Source organism: Echeneis naucrates, chromosome 18 (assembly GCF_900963305.1).
Source record: "Echeneis naucrates chromosome 18, fEcheNa1.1, whole genome shotgun sequence".
In the NCBI taxonomy this organism is placed as follows: domain Eukaryota; kingdom Metazoa; phylum Chordata; class Actinopteri; order Carangiformes; family Echeneidae; genus Echeneis; species Echeneis naucrates.
Genome location: NC_042528.1, coordinates 8869771 through 8890102, shown reverse-complemented (window position 1 = coordinate 8890102; position 20332 = coordinate 8869771). Strand labels below are relative to the sequence as shown.

General features: G+C 41.3%; 1 protein-coding gene and 1 non-coding gene across 3 annotated transcripts; both read right to left on the bottom strand.

Moving 5' to 3' along the window:
• Positions 1 to 537: 537 nt before the first annotated feature.
• On the bottom strand, positions 538 to 18351 carry LOC115059208 (prospero homeobox protein 1-like). Of its 2 annotated transcripts, XM_029526851.1 has the most exons (12): positions 18170 to 18351; positions 17412 to 17568; positions 16806 to 16921; positions 16385 to 16664; positions 16125 to 16301; positions 15493 to 15690; positions 13877 to 13987; positions 3134 to 3945; positions 2927 to 3034; positions 2267 to 2379; positions 1751 to 1856; positions 538 to 1328 (listed from the first exon to the last, which is right to left on the bottom strand). In XM_029526851.1, exons 1-12 carry the CDS (start codon positions 18266 to 18268, stop codon positions 1155 to 1157), a joined length of 2451 nt encoding a protein of 816 aa, XP_029382711.1. In that variant the 5' UTR covers positions 18269 to 18351; the 3' UTR covers positions 538 to 1154. The 2 variants fall into 2 exon arrangements, with proteins under 2 accessions (XP_029382711.1, XP_029382712.1); XM_029526852.1 differs by lacking the exons at positions 13877 to 13987; positions 15493 to 15690; positions 16125 to 16301; ... (2 more) ...; positions 17412 to 17568; positions 18170 to 18351 and adding exons at positions 5486 to 5578; positions 7819 to 8138 and having other exon boundaries at positions 3134 to 5013.
• trnal-aag (transfer RNA leucine (anticodon AAG)) lies at positions 14140 to 14221 on the bottom strand. The gene has a single exon. It is a non-coding gene; the product is annotated as a tRNA-Leu (tRNA).
• Positions 18352 to 20332: the final 1981 nt, after the last annotated feature.

The window sequence follows — 20332 nt, the reverse complement described above, 5'->3', positions numbered from 1 at the left end:
AGATGAATACACCAGCAAAATAAATCCACGGACTGAAACCACTGACCTGATTGTCCTATGAAACAAGGGTAACTTCCTTTTTTTATAATCTTACAGTTAACCAAATGAAATTATGTAACATTCAATCTAACAAGTACTAATGTCTCCTGATTCCTCATGGATACAAAAGCAAACTTCAGGTGACTGGAAACCTGACAGCCTCATGCTGTTAGAGATGATAACAAGGGGAGCATCCTTGCAGTGGAAAATTTCAGTCGATCTGAAATCTAAATGCTGGGGGGATCAGGTGAAAACATAAGTTCAGACACTCCAGAAACAATAACAAGAGTTTCTCCCTGGCAAAGAACAATTATATTTCAGCAGTCTGAAATGAAAAACGATAAACATTCTTAGTGATTATGATGTTATGATGAGTCTGACCCTGCACTTTGCTCCAAGTGGAAGCGACGATTAGGGAAATCTGAGCAACTTATGATGAAATCAGGAATTTGAAGCATGCATTTGAGCAGCAGCTCTGTTTCATTCCTGAAATGTGGCATGGTATTGTATTTTTTTTTTTTTTTTAATAAATCATTCATAGTATTTCACAAGAGGAAGTCAGGGAATGCATACCACCTTTTCATGTAAATCATTCATGTGAAGTCAGAGTGCAGTTCACAAGTTTAGACCACACGTGACAACAGGATTCCCCATGTCGACAAACATTTCCATAGCAGGATGTGTGTGTCTGCAGCCATTCTTATTTTCATGACACTTTAACCAAACTGTGTAGCAGCACTGTGTTTCACAGTCCAACTGTTCTGACCATTTTAAGTCAATGGTATGGTAATGGTTTTCAATAAGTGCATTCACAAGACTCTTGTCACAGCGTGATAAGAGTGTGTCAGTCTACTGTTGACCCTGTTTGTCAGTCTCTTTGTGCATGTATGTGTTTGTCTGTACACTCTGCTGAGCAAAAACACAATCTTTTTTTACCAAATGAATAAATCATGTATAATCAAACCAAATGGATTTCCTCACACAAGCTATAACCTGAAACAGTTTGAAATGGTGCTGTCCAATGGTGCTTCTAAATGATTCCCTTTTTTATGTGAGTTTGTTTGTGCATGCAATTTGTGCATTTGAATACCAGATAAAGGCAGTTCTTTCTTTCCTCAGCCCACAGGACAACCAGGCAGTCTGAAGGCATCTGGTACAGGGCAATCAAGCTTACAAATGATTTTATAAATCCCTTTTTTCCAGCAGGGGTCGCTGTCTCTCCCAGTCCAAATGGCTGAATAAAACTCCCTCAGAGCGACCTCTGACACTTCAATAAATCTCTCTGGGACCTGCAGGAGGAAATATGAATGTAAGAAGATAAAAAACCTGAGCCCGACATGGACCTCACAGCTTCCCACATCACGCTTGGCTAAAGCATCTCAGTATCTCAGAAACATTAGATCTTCAATTTCATCCTGAACTGTGCAGTTGGAAATATATACAAGCAATGTGTGGCAGTAATTCTCTGCTTTCAAGTCCTTCTGTGTTGGATTGGACTAAAAACTCTTCATCCCATTTGAATATTCCTATATATGTTATACAACACGGAAATTATACTGCTCCTGAATGCACAACTGCACAACTGCTCAGCCATTGCACTATTACAAAAGACTAACCAGAGTCAAGGTCCTCAGTTTCACACAGACAAGAGTTACACAGTTATCAGGCTGAAAGCTGTGGCTGCTGTGAGAAATGGACACACACTCCTTACCTGGTAGACGTTACTTTTGTTGTAGTGCATGTTGAGTATGCGGTAGAGTTCCGTATCACGGCCCACTCGCAGCTGATTCTCTCTGCCCAGACGAGGTGCACCATCCCTAATAAGAAGGTAGGCAAACACACTTCATCCTCAGGCGATACAAAATGCATATGTTCAATTTATTTTTATTATGTACAATTAACATGAATGAATAATTAATTCTCTGTGACAATTTCCTGGTTTTAAATAATTAAGGCAACTATACAAATTAATGTTTTAAAATGTATTTGGTGTTAAATGATAATGGAAGCAGTGATCCAGAGATTATATAGGTTAAATAGGTCTCATGCTCTCCTCTTCAAGTTGCCACATACAATGCAGTGCTATGTATGCACAGCAGCTGGAGCGTAAATGAATAGCCTTAATATAAAAATTCAGAGCAGAATACTAGTTGCTAAAAAGTACAGTCAAAAAACAGAAATTTTGCAGCAAATGATTTGACATGAAGCAGTGCCAACCCAAACCAACCGGGTGAGAGCCTCGCGGACAGCCTGCCGCGCAAAGCGCTCCATCTGGATGTAGAAGAACTCCCTGAAGTTACTGAACCACTTAATCATCTGGGAGGTCACACAGCGGTTAAACTAAATGAAAAGGAACAACAGAAAGGGTGAAGAAAGGGTGGTGCACCTTAGATTAATGCATTTCACAATAACATACCAATTTGTTGCAAACATCTGGTTATGGGTAATGCTTATTTCTAATCAGAGACAACAAAGTTACTGCTCAATTAAAATATCCTCCAACCGCACTCCAGTGGTGAGAAGAAAATATAACTATAAAATCGTATCTACTTCTAATACATTGAGAGTAATTCTCTTATTTTTACAACTGTTAATCAAAGAAAATGTAATAATATCAAAGGGTGTGATATCTGAATAAATGACCATCACATTAACAAACTTGATTAGGACTGTTAATGTGACTAAATACATAGTACTTTTTAAAAAATATATACTTGCATTTACTTTTTTAATACTTTTTTAATTTCATGTATCGCCACTGTGATGTATGGTGTCAAACATTTGACCCTGAGTGTATATTAAATATATAATTGATAAAATAGTTACATTTTAGTTATGTGAAAGCATGTTTACTGGCAGATCTTATGGTGGTGACAAGGAAACACACCTTGACATCAGGGAAGTACGTCTTTAGTGTGTTGGAGCTGGGATAGCGAGTGTAGAAGAACATGAGCTTGGCCTTCTTCAGATGACAAGGAGACAAGCCCTCCTGGGTGTATACATGAGGCAAGAGTCAAGGAGATATACATTTTAAACACACACATCAACACAAACACCACTCTCCATTTCTTCCTCCTTAAGGACAAAAGGATATTCCCCCAGCTGTTAGGTAGAGCTCTCCTCCGTCCATCCCTCCTCCTCTCATTCCCCCGTCTCCTCTCATCCCTCGTTCCCTCTCTCTGCCTCCATGAGCATGACGAGCAAGGGAGGGGTCCAGGTGCCCAAGCAAGGGGAGTGGGGGGAAGGAGGGGTGAGATGAGAACTCCAAGAAAGGGTCGGCGTTTAGATAGTCCTTGCGGGACGGGGCCAGATGGGGGAGCTGGGGGTGGTGAAGAGTGCGAGAAAAGAGTTGTTGCATTGAGTAGTGCAGGAGTGGGAGTGGGAGAGGAGGAGGAGGAGGAGGAGGGGGAGGCGCAGGGAAGGAAGAGGAGGAAGAAGAGGAAGAGGATGAAGATGGATGGAAAGAGGAAGCGTCCTTGGTTTGTGAAGCTGGAGGTAAGAGGGGAGGGTGAGAGAGAGGAGGAGGGCGAGGTAGAGAAGGCTGGTGTAGGGAGAGGCTTGGGTGAGAGGGGTTCAGGTGGGCAGAGAGAGGTGGGCCTAGAAGTGGATGGGACTTTCGTATGTCAGGTGACCTTTGAACTGCCAATGGCATTGTCAGATCTGATGGCTCAGTGCGATGTGACTGTCCTGGAGGTCCAGCGCTCCCATTACTCATCTGTTGGAGCTGCTTCTCTCTTTCGCCCTCCTGCCCCCCTGTCTTTTCCTCCTTCCCTCTCGTTTTTTGCTCCCCTCTTCCTCGTGTTAACAGTCCTGTCCACACTCCCCTCTCCCTCCCACCATCATTTCCCATGTCAGATGGGAGGAAAGAAATGGCGGCAGGAGGAGAGGATGGAGAGGAATCTGTTGTTTCAGTGTAAAGGCGGAGAACTCGGTCGATGACTCGGGCCACAGCACTGCCCAGCTCCAGCTTCAGGGCTTGAGCAAACTTCTGACCTCCTTCCTCACCTTCATCCTCTACCCCCCCATCCCAATCTCCTCCTATCAGTCCTCCACAGTCCAACCATAAACCTGCTCCCTCCATCACACCCTCCAATTGCAAGCCTCCTCTTCCTCTCTCCATTCTTCCATCTCTCTCTTTTGGCCTCTCTTCTCTCCGCTTGTGGATGTGAAAGTTGTTGAAGGGGGAAGCAGAGAGGAGAGAAAATGATTCTTTTTCCACCTCTCCACCATCGATGTCCTCTTCATCATACATCCCCTCTGTAATATCTTCCTCTTCCATCATTCCTATGTCTCCATCTCCCCCGTCTGTTGCTCTTCTGTTTCCATTTCTGTGCCTCCTTTTATTCTCCTCCTCTGCCATGTGCTTCTCCCCAAAAGCCCTCCATACTTTCTCCTGAAGGGCCTGCAGTCTCTCTTTTGCCTCCTCCAGCTGTTCTTTCAGCTCTTCCCTTTCCCGTCTCTTCCCTTCTCTTCCTCCTTCCCTTCCTCCCTCACGCTTCCTACCTCCCTCATCTGTCTCTCCATCAGCTTCTCCATTCCTCTGACGGCTTTCCAACTTCATCCTCTTCAGTTTCAAGACATCTTGACTCCACTCTACCGCAAGTGCAGCATCACTGTGCCTCTTCTTAACCTCCAACAAGGTTTCCTCTCCCTCCAGGACTTCCCCCTCTCCTCCTCCCATTCCTTCCTCCAACTGTCCATCCCTTTTGCCTCCCTCTTCCTCCAAGCCTCTGTTGTTCAAGTGCCTGTGTGTGCTCAGGTTAGTGTTGGGTTGCCCTCCAATCCTTCTGGATGCTCCACCTGGCTGAAGAAGGTGATGAATGAGGGGAAAGCCAGGAGGTCTAAAGGAAGGAGGAGGGCGACCTGCACTAGGCTGTGGATGAACTCCAGGGAGATCTGTTGAGCTGAGAGTGGGTACAAATGCATGTATTTGAGGAGCTGAGTCACTGAAAAGATTGGTAGGTGAATCCATAACTGGGAAGAGACGAAGGGAGAGAGAGAATAGTTATTGTTAGTAAAATTTGTGTGGTGAAACTGATGAAACCTGCATGCCATTTTAACATTTTACCTATTAAAACTCAGTGCTAAACACTTCCAGGGTAATATAAAAATAATAGAGATATTTTTGTTTGTAGGTGTCTGTCTTGAATTTAATTTGAAGTTTTAATTTTTATATAAAAAACAAAACAAGGGCAATGTACCTATAGAAGAAACATTACCCCTGCTACTCTGGATAACCGTGAAATGTTCTGAATCACATCATAGAAAAGTAGTACACAATAAAACTACTGAAAATGTGTTTGCTTGATTATCTGGGAAAATTGGATTGGAAAAAAATCTTTTTTTTTTTGCTGTGAAATATAAATCATGCCATATAATGACTTTGTATGGAGATTGTTGCAAAACCATGATAATATTAGAATAAATGCACATGATGATGTCTTACCTGGAAAGCAAAAAAGGTCACTTTTCTATCAAAGGCCACAGCCACTTTCACTTTAATAGTTATACGAACGAGCTGCAATGTTCTTTCATGGAGCTGAAAAATAATAAAATATATTAATATAAGCATACATTATGAGAGCACGCAAGCACAATAAGTTTAGTCCAGAAACATTTTCCATGGTCCTAACTAAAAGTTGTTCAGAGGGTTTATATTCTCCTCCATGGCCTTCACAGGAGGAGACAGCGTGCTACAGCTCTGACCAAAACCTGATGGAGTACAAAGAGGGTGTCAGTCCAGGTCAACAGACAAAGGACCCAGTGCAGGTGGTGCACTAGGTTAACATCTGGCAAATGATCTTTGCACATATCACTCCCCTCTGTATATGCCATCTATCCTGTTTCTCCGAGCAGTATGCTGTCTAGGAAAGCGTCATAAAAATATGTGCAACAAAATGGAGGAAGGTAGCTTGATTGACACATTTTACTGGATCTTTGAACTGATTTGTCTGATCTAGGAACATTTTCATTTACATTTTAATGGAATATTTCGGCACTTAAGACACTGATAGATTGTAATTCTGCATGGCTTTCCCAAATACCTAGAAAAGGTTGTGAAAAGGAGAACAACTAACAAGGCTAACGAATAACATTCTCTCCCTCTGGACACCCCTTCCCCCTGTTTCCTTCCTCTCTATTCCTCTCTCATCCTCTCTTCCTCTCTCTCTCTCTGTTATCAGTTCAGGCAGCTTGTTAAGCAGTGTTTGATCAGAGTGTTTACCATCAAACACACACTCTCGCACACTACACGTACACATTCACACAAAAGCAAAAGAGGCTTGAGAGAGGGCTAACAATGGTCAATGGTCCTTAGGGAGGGAAATGGAGTGAGAACAGCATGTATGTATCTGTCTGTGTGTTTGTGCATATACAAGTGTGTGTTTGTGTGTGTGTGTGCGCGCGCGTGTTTTAACACTAGTCCTACTTAGCGTTGAAACACCCCTAATCCACTTCAGATGGATACACTACCACTCACCCACCAGAAAGATGGATGGATGATAAATGGACAGACACTAGGACAGACTGAGAGAGGCACAGTAGATAGACAAAAACGCAGAAAATTTAAACACACACACATACAAAAGGCTATTTAAATTTTACAGCCAACTGAGACACTTGACGGGCGGCCATTAAAATTCATAACATAGGTGGATGGATAGATAGACTGATAGATGGATAGATGGATAGATAGATAGATAGATAGGACCAGAGCATAAATCCCCTGGTGCAACATGAAGAGAATAATCCTCCTATAAATAGCTAAATATCAATTATTCAAATGCCCTCTCCTCTCTACTATAATACAACCCAGATGGCAACCCAGCCAATGCGCTTATATCTGGGACAGATTAGCTTTTCAAAGCTAGTGGAAAGCTGCACAAAATACAAACACTGAGCAATGAAAATGAAAGCTAATAACCAGCAGATTAGATTTAAGAATGGTTCCCCTGGGCTGATGTGGCTGTCACCGGGAAGACTGACAGGAGAGGGAGTACAAGATGAATCAAACACACAATTTACATGCATTTATTAAATAATGTATGTCAGTAAATTATATTTCTAAATTCTAATCTGGGTTTATGTATATGTTATGAACATAGGCCAACATGGAAATAAAGCATATAGTCCAACAGGTTTCTCCTCTAGTCTCTATGTTGAGCTTGCTGGCCAATTTGTAAATATTTATTAAAAAATATGTTTTTTGGGAAACATAAACACTAAACAAAAAAACGAAAAAAAAAAAAAAAAATCTACCTGCCAATAGTGGATATAGGCTTTATTTGTGTCTGTGTGTTCTTACAAATCATAACTATAGAATTTCACATACGTTTTCATATGAAAATTTGCATGGATTTGTTTGTCTGTACCGAAAACCTAATACAGGACATCTATCAAAAACATAATTATGATGTGATAATAATGATAATATTTATCATTATTCGGTTTTTACTATCTACCTATCCATGTCTGAGTAAATTACTTTGAAACGTGGATATAATGTTTGAAGCTTCCGCGTGGCAGCATCTGCCGGTGCTGCCACGCGAGAGGAATCCGCTTTGGCCATCCTCGCGCACGAGCTGTCAGTCTGTGTATGTGCGCGTGCCCGTGTTGTGTCCTGTGACTAATTGGCAGCGGCGGAATAATGTCGCAGTCCGAGAGACTAAATAAACACACCGACACAGAGCACACAGAGCAGACACGGACCCTGGAGGCTTGTTAAAGGCCAACTATTTAAAACATCACGATGTTTGAAGTTTGAAAAAAACATGAACTCACTCTTAGTCAGAGGCGGGAGCTCCGGCTCCAGCGGTGTCCGTTCCCCGAAGCCTTCCGGTCCAGTGGCCGCCGCTGTGCGCTCTTCCTCGGTCGGCTGTGTTAAGCTGGCTCCGGGCGGGCCTCGGACATCAGCGCGGACACGGTGGCACCAGCCGAGCAGCGGGTTTATTTCCAGCTCCCCTGTCCTGTTGTTCCGCAACTCTGTGTCAGTTTCACTCTCACCTTGAGCCGCCTCCTCTGTTCTCCAGTTGAGTGACTGTGCGGCTTTTTTTCACTCTCCCTCTCCGGTCCATCTATCTGCGGCTGGCATCGCACTCACGCGCTGCTCCCGGTGTGAAGTGGCGCGCGGTGGGCGGGCGAGCTCGAGAGCTGTCCACTTGACGGTCCAGTCCCTCCTATGTTGGCATGACCCCCAGTGTGTGCGCACGCACGCACGCACACACACACACACACACACACAAACACTGAAGACGCTGGATTAAATTGTGTGAAGTAATGTTAACTGATTTCAAATGAAAATAACCAGCTTCCTTTAGTTGCTGGTGTGTGTTTGTTGGCCTCAGACACACCCAGAGCTCCAGGATGGAGATGTCCTGAGTCTTCACTGATGAGGACCTGCAGGGTTATTCCTCTGACCAAAGCGCGTTACAACAGTGGGCTCAGCGGCACGTAAGGCCCGAATCAATCGCTGGAAGTCAGGTGGTCATTCATTAACAGTTTTATCTCACTACAGGAATTTTACCGCACAGAAGCTGGGAAGAGAAGCAAACAGACAAAAACTCTTTGTTAGAAATGTTATCGCCCATAAAATCGCCCACATAAATAACAAGTCACATACAGGAGATCTGATCTAATTATAGGAAAATTCCAATCTTGAGTATTTAGTGACTTCGAGCACTCTTAAGGATAGCAGTATGAAGATAAACAACAACCTACAGCAGAGTAAATGGATGATATTTTCAATAAACAAAGGAAAATATACTGTTTGATTCTAATGTTTTTGATTAATTGTCATTGGAACTGTATCTTACTCTGAGGCATCCTGTTTCTACGAAAACACTGGAGAAGATGCTTGACCTTGAGCAGTGCTTTGTTACCTGTTGCTGGGATTGTTGCCTATGTCGACTCAGTTTTCAAACAGTTTATTAAGTCTCTTGATGAGACTGGGGCCACTTTCCTATCCTCCTTCATCTCACTGATTTTGTGGATCCTTTGTTTTTTTTTCATCTATCTGATGCATCACCTGAGTAACCTCCAGTTTCGCCCCCTCTCTCTTCCTGCCTCATCACATCTTTTTTTCTACTTCTGATTAAAAATGGTTAGGCACTGACTGAAAGGTCGCAGTTGTTATGGAAACGAGGCTGGTAACAAAAGCTGGACACACGGGTACCAGGGGAGAGAAAGGGGGGAGAGGAAAAAAGAGGGAGATGTGTCTGAATAAACATAAACATGCAGAGAGGGCAGGGAAGAGAAAAGTGAGAGAGGTCTGAATAAATAAAAACACGCAGTGGGAGGAGGCAAGAGACAGCAAGGTCATGAAATGATGGCTCCATCTGCAATAATAAATAACAAAAGATAATACCAGGTTTTTGTCATTCTAGGAAGACAGTCAAGCCACAAAGGTGTGTGCGAATGTGCATTTGGAAAGAGTGACAGAGTGGGAGAATGCAATTGATAGATAATACATGGATCGGCTGCACAAGCTAGAGAATACTAAAAAGCAAAAATTGCTCGCTGCAAAGCCAACCAAAAAGCCCAAAATGTGTGTGTGAGTTTGTGTCTGTGTGTGAGTGCGGGAACGTCATCTCTCTAAGGACTCATATTATGTTAACCACTTAGACCAACATCAAACACTCTGTCTCTCTCTCCCTCGCTCTCACTCTTTCATACACACACATAGGCACACTTCAGTAGAAGCTTGAAGGTGCCAACCATATAAATAGGACATCCCAGAGCGCAACACAGAAAGAGAAAGGGAGTGACAGAGAGAGAAAGAGAAAGATTATAAATTCAAAGGGGAGACAGAGCGGGGTGAAATAAAAACGGATGGGGGTGAAGCGGAGAGTGAAAAACAGAGGAATGGAGAGGGAAAGGAGGGAGTGAGGACAGATAGATATGAAAGGATCAATAAATGGCATAAAGTGTGTGTTCATTGATTTACTTCCATGGGGTGGGGGAGGGGGCAGAGTGGTGGGGGAAAGGGAGGATAGAAAAGCAGGGAAAAAACAAAGGAAAAGATCGAGGCAGAGCAATGCAGACAGGACAACTATGTGAGGCATGAAGATCATTTTAAAGCTGCATTAACCAATATTTTTATGGTAACATTTGCTCACATGATTATGCGTAATGTGACAAGGGTCACTTGTAGTGATGGACCCACTGAAAATTAAGTTCCCCTTCAGCTCAGCAGAGCATTTCAGCTCACAGTTTTTTCTTTCTTTTTTTGTTTGTTTGTTCGTTCTTTTTGTCCTCATAGTTTCGCTCTTAGTCTTTAAAATTTTTTTTTATTGAAATTAATCCTGAGTTATTATTAAGATCACTGATTAGGTTTCTCTTATCACTATCACATGACCACCTTCACTATATCACAGCTGATTCATTGGCCTAAACTGACAGGGAAATACAACAATAAAGAAGTTCCTTGTGTGGGTTAAGATGCAAAAACAACCAAGAAACCACCACAACACTCCAGATAGCAACACAGGCAATCTTCTTAAAAAAAAAAAGTCTTTAATGCACGCTGAAATTAATTATTTTTCTATACCTGGCAAAGTTCTGCACCCCCCAAAACCCTGGCTTTACAGACTCATTAGTTTCCCTTAAGTTTTTTCATTTCATTCAGACACACTCAATCATTTTTAATCTACACTCAGTGTTGATTTTTTTTTGCATTAAAAGTTCCATTGGCAACATTTCTCACATAACAATTATGCCCTGAGCTGAAGAGAAACAGACAGAATGGCAGATAACATATGTCAAGGCAGGCTGAAACAGACAGAGAAGCTGGGCGGACCAGAGCATGGGAGTGAGGCAAATATAAAGAGAGAGTGTGTGTGTGTGTGTGTGTGTGTGTGTGTGTGTGTGTGAATGTATGTCTGTGAGAGAGAGAGAGATGGGAGTGCGAGGGAGCAACAGAAGTATACTCAAATAGCTGAGGGCAAGGTGACAGAGAGAAACAAACGGACAGCGAGGGATAACAAGCTCATGGAGGGGGGACGGTGTGTGTGTGTGTGTGTGTGTGTGTGTCAGAGAATGAGAGGAAAAAAGAAAGACATAGGGTGAAAGGGGAGAGGGATAAAGGAAGTTGAGCGAACAAAAACAGTGAGTGTGTGTGTGGACAGCCAAAGGTGTCAGAGTGTGCTATTTGGCTTAATGATGACCCACTGGGCATGTAGGTCATAACGGTTTGCATCTCAAAGCCATAACTTTATGCCTGTGTGCATCCATTAGTGTGTGAGTGCATGTGTGTGTAAATACAAACTCACTAGAACCACACACATGTAAAGTAGGTCTCTTAGGTTGTGTTTAAGAGTGTTTGGTCAGAGGTTGTAGAAGCAGTTTTTCTAGCTGGTAGGACGCAAAAGATACTTACACGGGCACAGGCACATGCGCACGCACGCACACACACACACACACACTCGTGCACCCACACAACAGTGACTCCATCTTCGACACTCATACCAACAGCTGCCTTTCATGTCATACATGCACATATTATGCACCATGTATGGCACTAAATTATGCACAAATATATACACACATCTCTTTCTTTTGATCTCTCATGATAACACACACATGCACAAACACGCAAGCACGCACAGACGCGCACACACAAAAAAACACACAGGGAAGCTATTATGCTCTCAGGCTGGAGTGTTTTGATGGTATAATTGCAGTGACCAGTGAGGAAAAAGAGACAGAGGGAGGGATGGAAAGAGGGATGGGGATGGAGGGAGAGAAACAGAGGAGAGTGCTGACACTCTCAGCATGCTAATGTTGTGAGGCTATACCCCCTCATTTCATCCCTCTCTCACTCCCTCCCTGCATCTCTTTGTCTCTCCGTCTTCTTCTCTATCTCACATCCACTGCATTTCACAGGTGCAGCACTAGAGAGTGAGATGGATAGAAAGGTAGAGAGGAAGAGAGATGAGAGGAAAAGAGGGATCCATGACAGGATGGAGCAATGTTATCTCTTGCTTTCTCTTCCATCCCTCCATCCTCTTCAAGCTCAAAACAAAGCAGGCAGAAAAAAGAGGTATGAGGGGATGAAAATAGAGGAAGAGGGAGGGTCAGTATTTTCCATCCCTTTAACAATAGACGGATGATCTCTGCTTATCCTCTAATCACATCCCTCCTTTTTTCTCTCCTCCATCCTCTCTGTTATCTCTTGTTCACTGCAACCCCTCGTTTTCATCTGGTGAGAGAAGGGGTAGCCTTTTCCTCTCGCTGGCCTCCGTCTTTTTTTGCCTCTCCATCTGTTTGTCCTTCCTACTGCCGCCATCCCTTCTCATCTCCAGAGAGGGGATTCAGCTGTATGGCATTCATCTCTTTCCTCTTTTTGTATCTCATTCCCAAACGCTTTCATTTGTTGTGAAGTAAAAAAAAAAAAAAAAACTCCAAGAATTGAACATGAAAAACAAGGTTATCCAAAACCAGTGAACTTGAAATTAATTCTCTTCTCCCTCTACAGGTGATCTTCAGGTTTCAAGCACAGACACAGGAAACTCGCATAAACGTGACATCCACAACTACCATCAGTAAGTGTCATAAAGATGTGAGTTGGGTTGTGGGTATCATGTAGATAAACTTCTTAACTGATCCCTTGTAGCAGCACTGGAGGAGATAATTTTGCACAAAACAGCAGAAGAAGAAAAATAACAGTTAGTTCTACTCACTGTATCACTCATCAAAGATAGAAACAAATAGTTCCCAAGTAGAGATGATTGACTAACTATTGAGCTAAACTGCTGCTTTGTTATCAAAATTGCTCTGCTGAAGAAAATTTACGTGATTTTGGGGACGTGTGAGTGTTCTAACAGCTGCATTTGCTGAGATGGAATTGTCATTACATAGTAGCTGACAGCACCACTCAGAGGTACCGCCTTGTTACTGCCAAAGTGCAAAACAGCAAACAAAGCACTAAAGCACTTCTGGATCCTGTTGAGCTACTAATGGGTAATTAACTCAGACTTAGCTGAAGTGATGAAATGACCAGAAACAGACAACACAGACAATACATCTGAATATTGAATAGGTTCAGATCAGCTGATTTTACACCTCAGATTTTCTTGTACACACACACACATATATATATATATATATATATATATATATATATATGTCAAGAAGACATGTTGTTTTATATATATATATATACGTGTCTTCTTGATGTGTCTTCTTGATGTGTCTTCTTGACAGTTATTTTGACCATCTGATTATGTCCCATAATGTTTTACCAAGAAATCTTGGCTGTAGCTCATCATGGCTCTTTGTAGCTTTAACCGAGGAAACCCATATCTTATTCACTTAAATTATATTTATTAACAAAACATGTGCAAAATGCAAAATTATGTAATATACAAACACATTACTGTATTTTAAAAAGATAACATTGCAAAAGGAAGGTAAGAATTAAAGAAGAGAGACATGAAGGATTATTTATGTATTATTCCTCTTAATTTGCCATTAATTTCAGTTTCCAGATAATTACATTTTGTAAATGACAGACAGCAGCTTAAGAAAGAGTCTGCCGTAGTGTATACCTGTATCCATGGAGTGTACTTTTACATGTGTGTGTGTGTGTGTGTGTGTGTGTGTGTGTGTGTGTGTGTGTGTGTCTGGTCTAGAACGTTTCTGTCCATATGAGCAACACTTCTCCCTTCTCAAGTATCCTGTGACTATTTTTATCAACACAGAAGCGCATGTGTGTCCGTGTGTGTGGTATATGCGACTATATGTACGACACAACCCTGAGTTTTGTCTTTGACCTGTCTTAATTCATGGGAACAGTGTGTATAGACCTCAATGTGCATCTATGAGTGTTCATTTGTGCATGGATATGAGTGTGTGTGTGCAGGTGAGCAGTGCTTTTCGACCAACATCTCAGCATGTTTAAGATACTGTGCAGTCCGTCTCATCACAGACTCCCTGCGCACTGGATCTTGATCTCCTAGACAGAGAGGCACATAGAAAGCAGAGGAAATATAATTATTTATATTATAATAATCCAGTTACAGCACATTTTCTATGATGAGTTTTACAATGGCCTACTTCTCATAAATGTGGACCTTTATTTTTTGTCCTGTACATTAAAAATAATTCTGGCAGCGGTGGGATTCGAACCCACGCCCCCGAAGAGACTGGAGCCTTAATCCAGCGCCTTAGACCGCTCGGCCACGCTACCACATAAGAAGCACAAATTTATTGAAAAGAGAAATCTCGTGGGGACAGGAGGTTCTCAAGTGAACATATTTAGAAAGTTTGATAAAATGGACCCACATTACTAAATGGTTTTAAATAAATTAATAATTTATGTTATATTCACAGATGAGCAGATATCATATATTACACATACATGTTGTGTATTCACATGTCTGTGAATGTAATTGAGACCTGTGGATGACTCATTTTGTTACAGACAAAATAAAAGCACAATCACAAATTATTTTTAATTGCATTCATGCAGATATTTCAAATGTAGGATATATACTGCTTATCTAATATATTTCTTAGACTACTCTACAAAAGGTTCTGTTTATCGCTTTTAGAACTTACTTATTATTATTTACTTACTTATTACTGATTAGTATTATATTTATATTATTAAATGTTATTTTGTTAAATGCAAGACAGTAGTGCATCCAGTTTCTTATCCAAAAAAAAAAAGATTGTGTGGATTTTTCAACAGGAGACTTATGAGGTACGTCATTATGGATGTTGGAATCCTATTTGTATCTTAAGTCATCCAATAAGAGAGGCATTTATTTATTAATTGTCAAGGACGGCATGTACTGTGTCAGCAGTAGGGTCTGAACTGACACCCCAGAAGACACTGCAGCCTTAATACAGCACTTTAAATCACTCAGCCAAAATACTTTGTACCTTGCACTAGGTTAGAGGTTATTAAACCAACGTCTCAGTCACACAGTTCATACACAGGGCATGGCAAGGCATTAGAGCAGATTGACCTAATAACTCATCCATTAGTGACACAACAGATTTGCAGCAGAGCAAAACACAGTTTCTCCTTGCTAACACAGAACAGTAAATGTGGAACAAAAATAACAATGTTGATTTTACTATTAGGCCACAGACTGACATGTGCAGCACATCAAAATATGTCGTAAGAAAACATAGTCAATTTGGTGTTACAGCTTTCAACCTAAATGCCCCGGTATAATTTACGCTAAAGCATTTCATATCCACAAGGCCCACAGTCACAAAGTTTTTGTAGATAAAGACTTGATGGGATTTTCTGTAACAGTATCAACAAAGCTGCTTCAGAATTCATGCAAGAAATCAGGTAAAATGCCAAATCACACCAACTCTGTGCTGGAAAGTCAGTGTCCTGGGAGCACTTTTTTCCATGTACTGTATTATTATAACTTGAATATTTTACTTCACATTTCTTCTCCTTCTTTCTTCCCCCTTTCCCAATAAATCCATGTTTCTCACCTTGTACTCCAGTGATCAGTACGTCCACTGCTGCCCTATATTTAAGAATGGCGGAGCTGAATTCTCCCTCTTTCTCGCTCTTCATAGCAGCTGTTAACTCAGTGGCCGCTTGATTCAGATAATCCACATCACCTCCTTCTAGACTGGCTGGAGGCAGCGAAAACAATTCAGAGTGGTCACTGGAGGAACTGGATCTATCTGAATTAGGAAAAGAATTATTATTATTATGTTGATTTTAATTACGCTGATTACTTTAATTACAGCACAATGCTTTTTACATTTGATCCATGTAAAAAAAAATATATATTATAATTTTTCTCACTACTTTAAAATCTGGTACATTTTCTCACGTGACTGTCAAGAGTTGATTCTCCAACACTGAGATACATACAGGAGATAACAGCAGAGAGGTTTTAAGGGCATGTAGGAAAACGCTATGATTTGAGCAGGTAATACAGTCACTTCTGTAGTCAAATCAGCTTTATTAATCTGACAGTTACACATCACATCTAGTCTGGAAACAAATTGTTCCTATGTGGAAAAAAAAACTTAGAAATAAATAACAGACTTCAACAGAGAGAAGACTGAAAGCAGTATTATTGTTTTATGTGTTCATCCATATTTCTTTTCACCTTGTGTATAGCAGGGATCAAAGACAGCCAAGTCATTTTGAGACAGTGGAGGTGGACCCTCTTCCTTTGGGGAGGGCACTTGCTCTTCTGCCATAGAGTAAAACAGTGAATCAAACTCTTCCTGGGACTCTTGTCTTCCTTGGTTGTTTCTGGCTGTGGCAGGGTCGGGAGATGGGACTAGAGGGCAAACATGAAACCAAAGGTAAGAACAAGGATAAGAATGAAACAGAAACAAAAAAAGATAATTTTTCCATGTGTACCTCTGCCATCCAGCTCTATGTCACTAAGCTCCTCTCTTTCTTCTTCTTTTGGAGAGCCGCCCATTTCACTATATGCCTCTGCTGCCACCTCAGGTACACCCACTTCCAAGTCCATATTGATGCCCAGGTCCTGACGTAAAGTTGGAGCCTCCCTCCCCTCCTCCTCCTCTGCAGGTTCACAGTCTGAGGACCTCCGCTTAGGGAGGGGGATGAGAGGAGGAGGGAGAGGCCCAGCTGAGGATAGAGGGGTTGGATCGAGTGGCCTTGTGACCTCACCGCCCTGAGACAAAGGAGCAAGACCAGAAAACAAAGGCAGTGTGGAAAAGGAGGGAGAAGCAAGAAGTCCGATAGATTACCACCTTTGAGCCGGTATTATCCATGGCTACTTCATGTCCTCTATGTGAGCGTGAGTGCATCTTACTCTGAAGAAGTCCTTAAGCTGTGGGCTGTTGTAGAGTGCAGGTATGCTAGTGGTAAACAAAAGCATGACTTCTGCAGCTTTCCTCCTCTCCTCAATCACAGCCTCATCAAACCGCCCTACAACAGAAATACACCACATTATAACCTACATTATGACAATTCAGATGATAACAAAAAATAAAGATTAAAACAATAATGAAAACAATAAAGGGAACAAAGCACAATTGGAAGCCAGAGTGGTAGAGGCGACATGTGGTGCATCAGTGTATTTGTTCAAATTATGGTGTTATCCTTTTATTAGCCTGTAGTTTACCTCTGACAGTTAATTACTGTAACTCAACTGTATGTTGCTACTTTTGCAGTTGTATGCATAACTGAGCGGAAATCACCAAGAAGCACTGCAAATGTTACAACCAGAGGTAAACTGAAGCAAGTAGATCCTCACCAGAAATGACTGAAAAGAAACCCAGCAGGATGAATTTATAAGAAGTTATTTAAAAAAAAAAAAACCTCCACCACAACTCAGTTAGACAACAATCTCAGCATTTGGTGACCATGCTGGAATTGGATGCATATACACTGCATCACAAACTTTGCATTGTTTTACCAAAAACTTGTGCACGGGGAAATGATGGAAACTCCTCCTGTCGTCTGAACAGGTTCCTGTGTGTGTAGGCCAACTCCCCGTGAAGCTTCTTCAGCTCTGAGAACCTCCTCCACACAACCACCTCCTTCACATCTTCCGGATGACGTTTGGACACAAACTACATGTGAACAAAGTGGAGATTATTTCAATACCTCAACCTTTCACAATGAGCTCCCATTTTTTCATCACACTGACATACAGGAGAGGACACTCTTTAGAAATTGTGAGTGTTTTGAAATAAATAGAAAGGACAGAAAGTTCAAGTCATGGGGTAATTCAGTTATCTGTGTTGCTTTTGTGTAAATATAGCAGGAGAGCAATGGCTTGAAGTTGGCTTACTATGACAAGATTTATGATTTTTTACGCCTCATTATCTAGACTACGGGGCATTAGCGTGGTCATGTGGGAGCTGGAGCCGACGAACTGGATCACAAGTTCTCTGCGTTTCTCTTGAGTGCTCATTGTGCACCATTGCTCAAGTAAAAGCCTCATTGTGTATCTCTGTCTGTCTGAGCAGAGCCTTTGTGTTTTATGGTAGGTGCTGGCTGCTGAGCTGACAAACCAATACATGGTCACTTCGTTTAGTTTGATGAAACAGACCAACACAGCTTGCAAAAAAAATCCAGTCAAACCAAATAACAAACATGGAAGATAGAAAAGTAACAAAATAGTTTCTCTTGTTGACGTTGTAGCTACATAGACATAAAGAATAAACTAACCCTTGCTGTCACTTTGTACTCCGTGTGTCCCTTCTCGTGGGTTCGAGGCTCGGTTACGGTAAAGAACCGGTAATATTCCTCTTTGTGTTTTCGTGACATGTCCGATGTTTCACCAGCAGATAGTCAGCGTGTTTCAGCGGCACAAAGCTCAGCTGACAGATGCTGAAGCGACTGTTGTGTTTCTGCCGTCCCTCCTTGTCACTCACTTCCGTGTTAGTGACGTATGCAAATGCGTGATCACGTCACGGCACACGGAAGTTATTTTCTTGATAGAAACGCAAATGCCCCGTCCGGACTTTAGTAATTTACTGTAACTAGGTAAGAGCCTTCCACTGGCAAAATACTGCAGAGATTGATATGTTTCAGTTATTTAACCCTAACTGCAGCAGTGAGGGGCTTCTCAGTTCTCAGCCAACCATATCAGGTGGCCAGATACCCTGTCATCTTTAGAAAACATGTTACTCTGTTTAAGAAGACTCAAAGACGAAACAACAACAACAACATATAAACCAACAACTAAGGGGTCAATCATTAAATTGGGCCTGGAACTATGGAAACGACAATGTGGTCTGATGAGTCCAGATTCATCCTGCTCCAGAATAATGGGCACACCAGGGTAAGAAGAGAGCCAGATAACATGATGCACCCATCATGCCTAGTGCCTAGTAATGATGACAGTCTCTTTGTAAACAGCTGAAGCTGAAAAGTACACCAAGCAGAGGTCACATCATGAAGTACATTTCATAGTTTTCAAACTTTATTTCCAACTGCAATTACATGTACAATTACAAAATAAATAAATAAATAAATAAAAGATTAATGTATATGATGAAATCACTATTTCGGTATTGAGAATCTCATGGAGAAACCACACTGAAATGATAAGGGTGCTCAAACCACATGGCTATCATTGTCATGTAAAGTAAAACCACTCATGGGATCTGCAATCTGTAAACTGTTTTCCTTGCGAATGCTCTAAATGTAGAGGACATTTTAATACTACAGAGGGCGCTAATTACATACCGTTTACTCTTAAATTAGAGATTGGTGCATCATTTGGTTGAGGCCTGTTTTGTACATTGATTGCTTTTTGAAATGACCACACCAATGTGAAATCATAATCTGATTATTTATAGGTAAACTAACTGCACTGTATTTGTGTCAAATTCTAAAACAAGAAAAACATTAAAGTTTTGGACATACCTTGTTTGAGATACAAGGTAATACATCAAAGAGACAAACATCAGACATGTAATTCTGAGGGCATTCCAGTTGTGCAACAAGCTCCCTACTTCTCACCCAGTTGCTTTCCACTTTCACAGTTCACCCCTTTTTAACATTTTGAGATCAAAGACTTTACAATAGCAGTTTTATTTTGCTTTTATTCACTTAAAAAAATAAAAGACATTAAAAAAAATAGAGACATTAGTACACCTAAATTATTATTCATAGAAAATATTCACAATCTTGAACAGGAGGCAGTTAAGAGAGTGAGTTTATATCCAATAGCCTGCAGTTCATAGATCAGCGCCCCCCCCCCCCCCCACAAGTAATTACTTGTTAAATGGAAGGGAAAATGTGGTAAATATTTAATCAAAGAAAACCTGTGTGCCTGGTTTATCTTTACAAAAAGCTAACACTAATCACTGGTCCAGATGGCATTGGAAAAGGTCCAGGCTAAAGTGTTAATGCAAAACATCTTTCTATACTCATACATAAAGTTATATAGAGATGGTTTTATAAGGATACGTTGGTGGATACTGAATGTGTTCAGTCTGTGATGTGAACTGTTAAAATTCTTCTCACAGAAAGGAACATTCTTACATAACACCCACATATTGTTTCTTCTTGACAGAAGATGGTGAAAGGAGAGAAAGGGGCTGAAAGGAGGGAACAAGGTTAAAGGAGTGAAAAGAATATGAGACAAAAGATACATGAGTCTAGTTTAATGTGTCACTCAACCCAAGTTTAGCTTCTTTCATTTATTTAGATTCAAACTGACTGCATAGTATCTTGTTTTTGATTCTCTTTTTTTTACCACATCAGTTTGGTGTTCTGTTATAAAATTTTGAATGAGTATGATGTGTTCCTGTAGCGAATGTACTGATGAACCTGTGCTCATTCTGACAGGTAATTTTCATTATTTACTGTTTTAATTTGTCA

Coding starts and splice junctions, on each gene's coding strand:
- LOC115059208 (XM_029526851.1), bottom strand. CDS start 18,268: ATGTCACGAAAACACAAAGAGGAATATTACCGGTTCTTTACCGTAACC. Junction 3,946..13,876: donor ACCTGCACACACACACTCAT/ATCCATGCACAA, acceptor TTTACACTGAAA/CAACAGATTCCTCTCCATCC. Junction 1,329..1,750: donor ACAAAAGTAACGTCTACCAG/GTAAGGAGTGTG, acceptor TTCCTCCTGCAG/GTCCCAGAGAGATTTATTGA.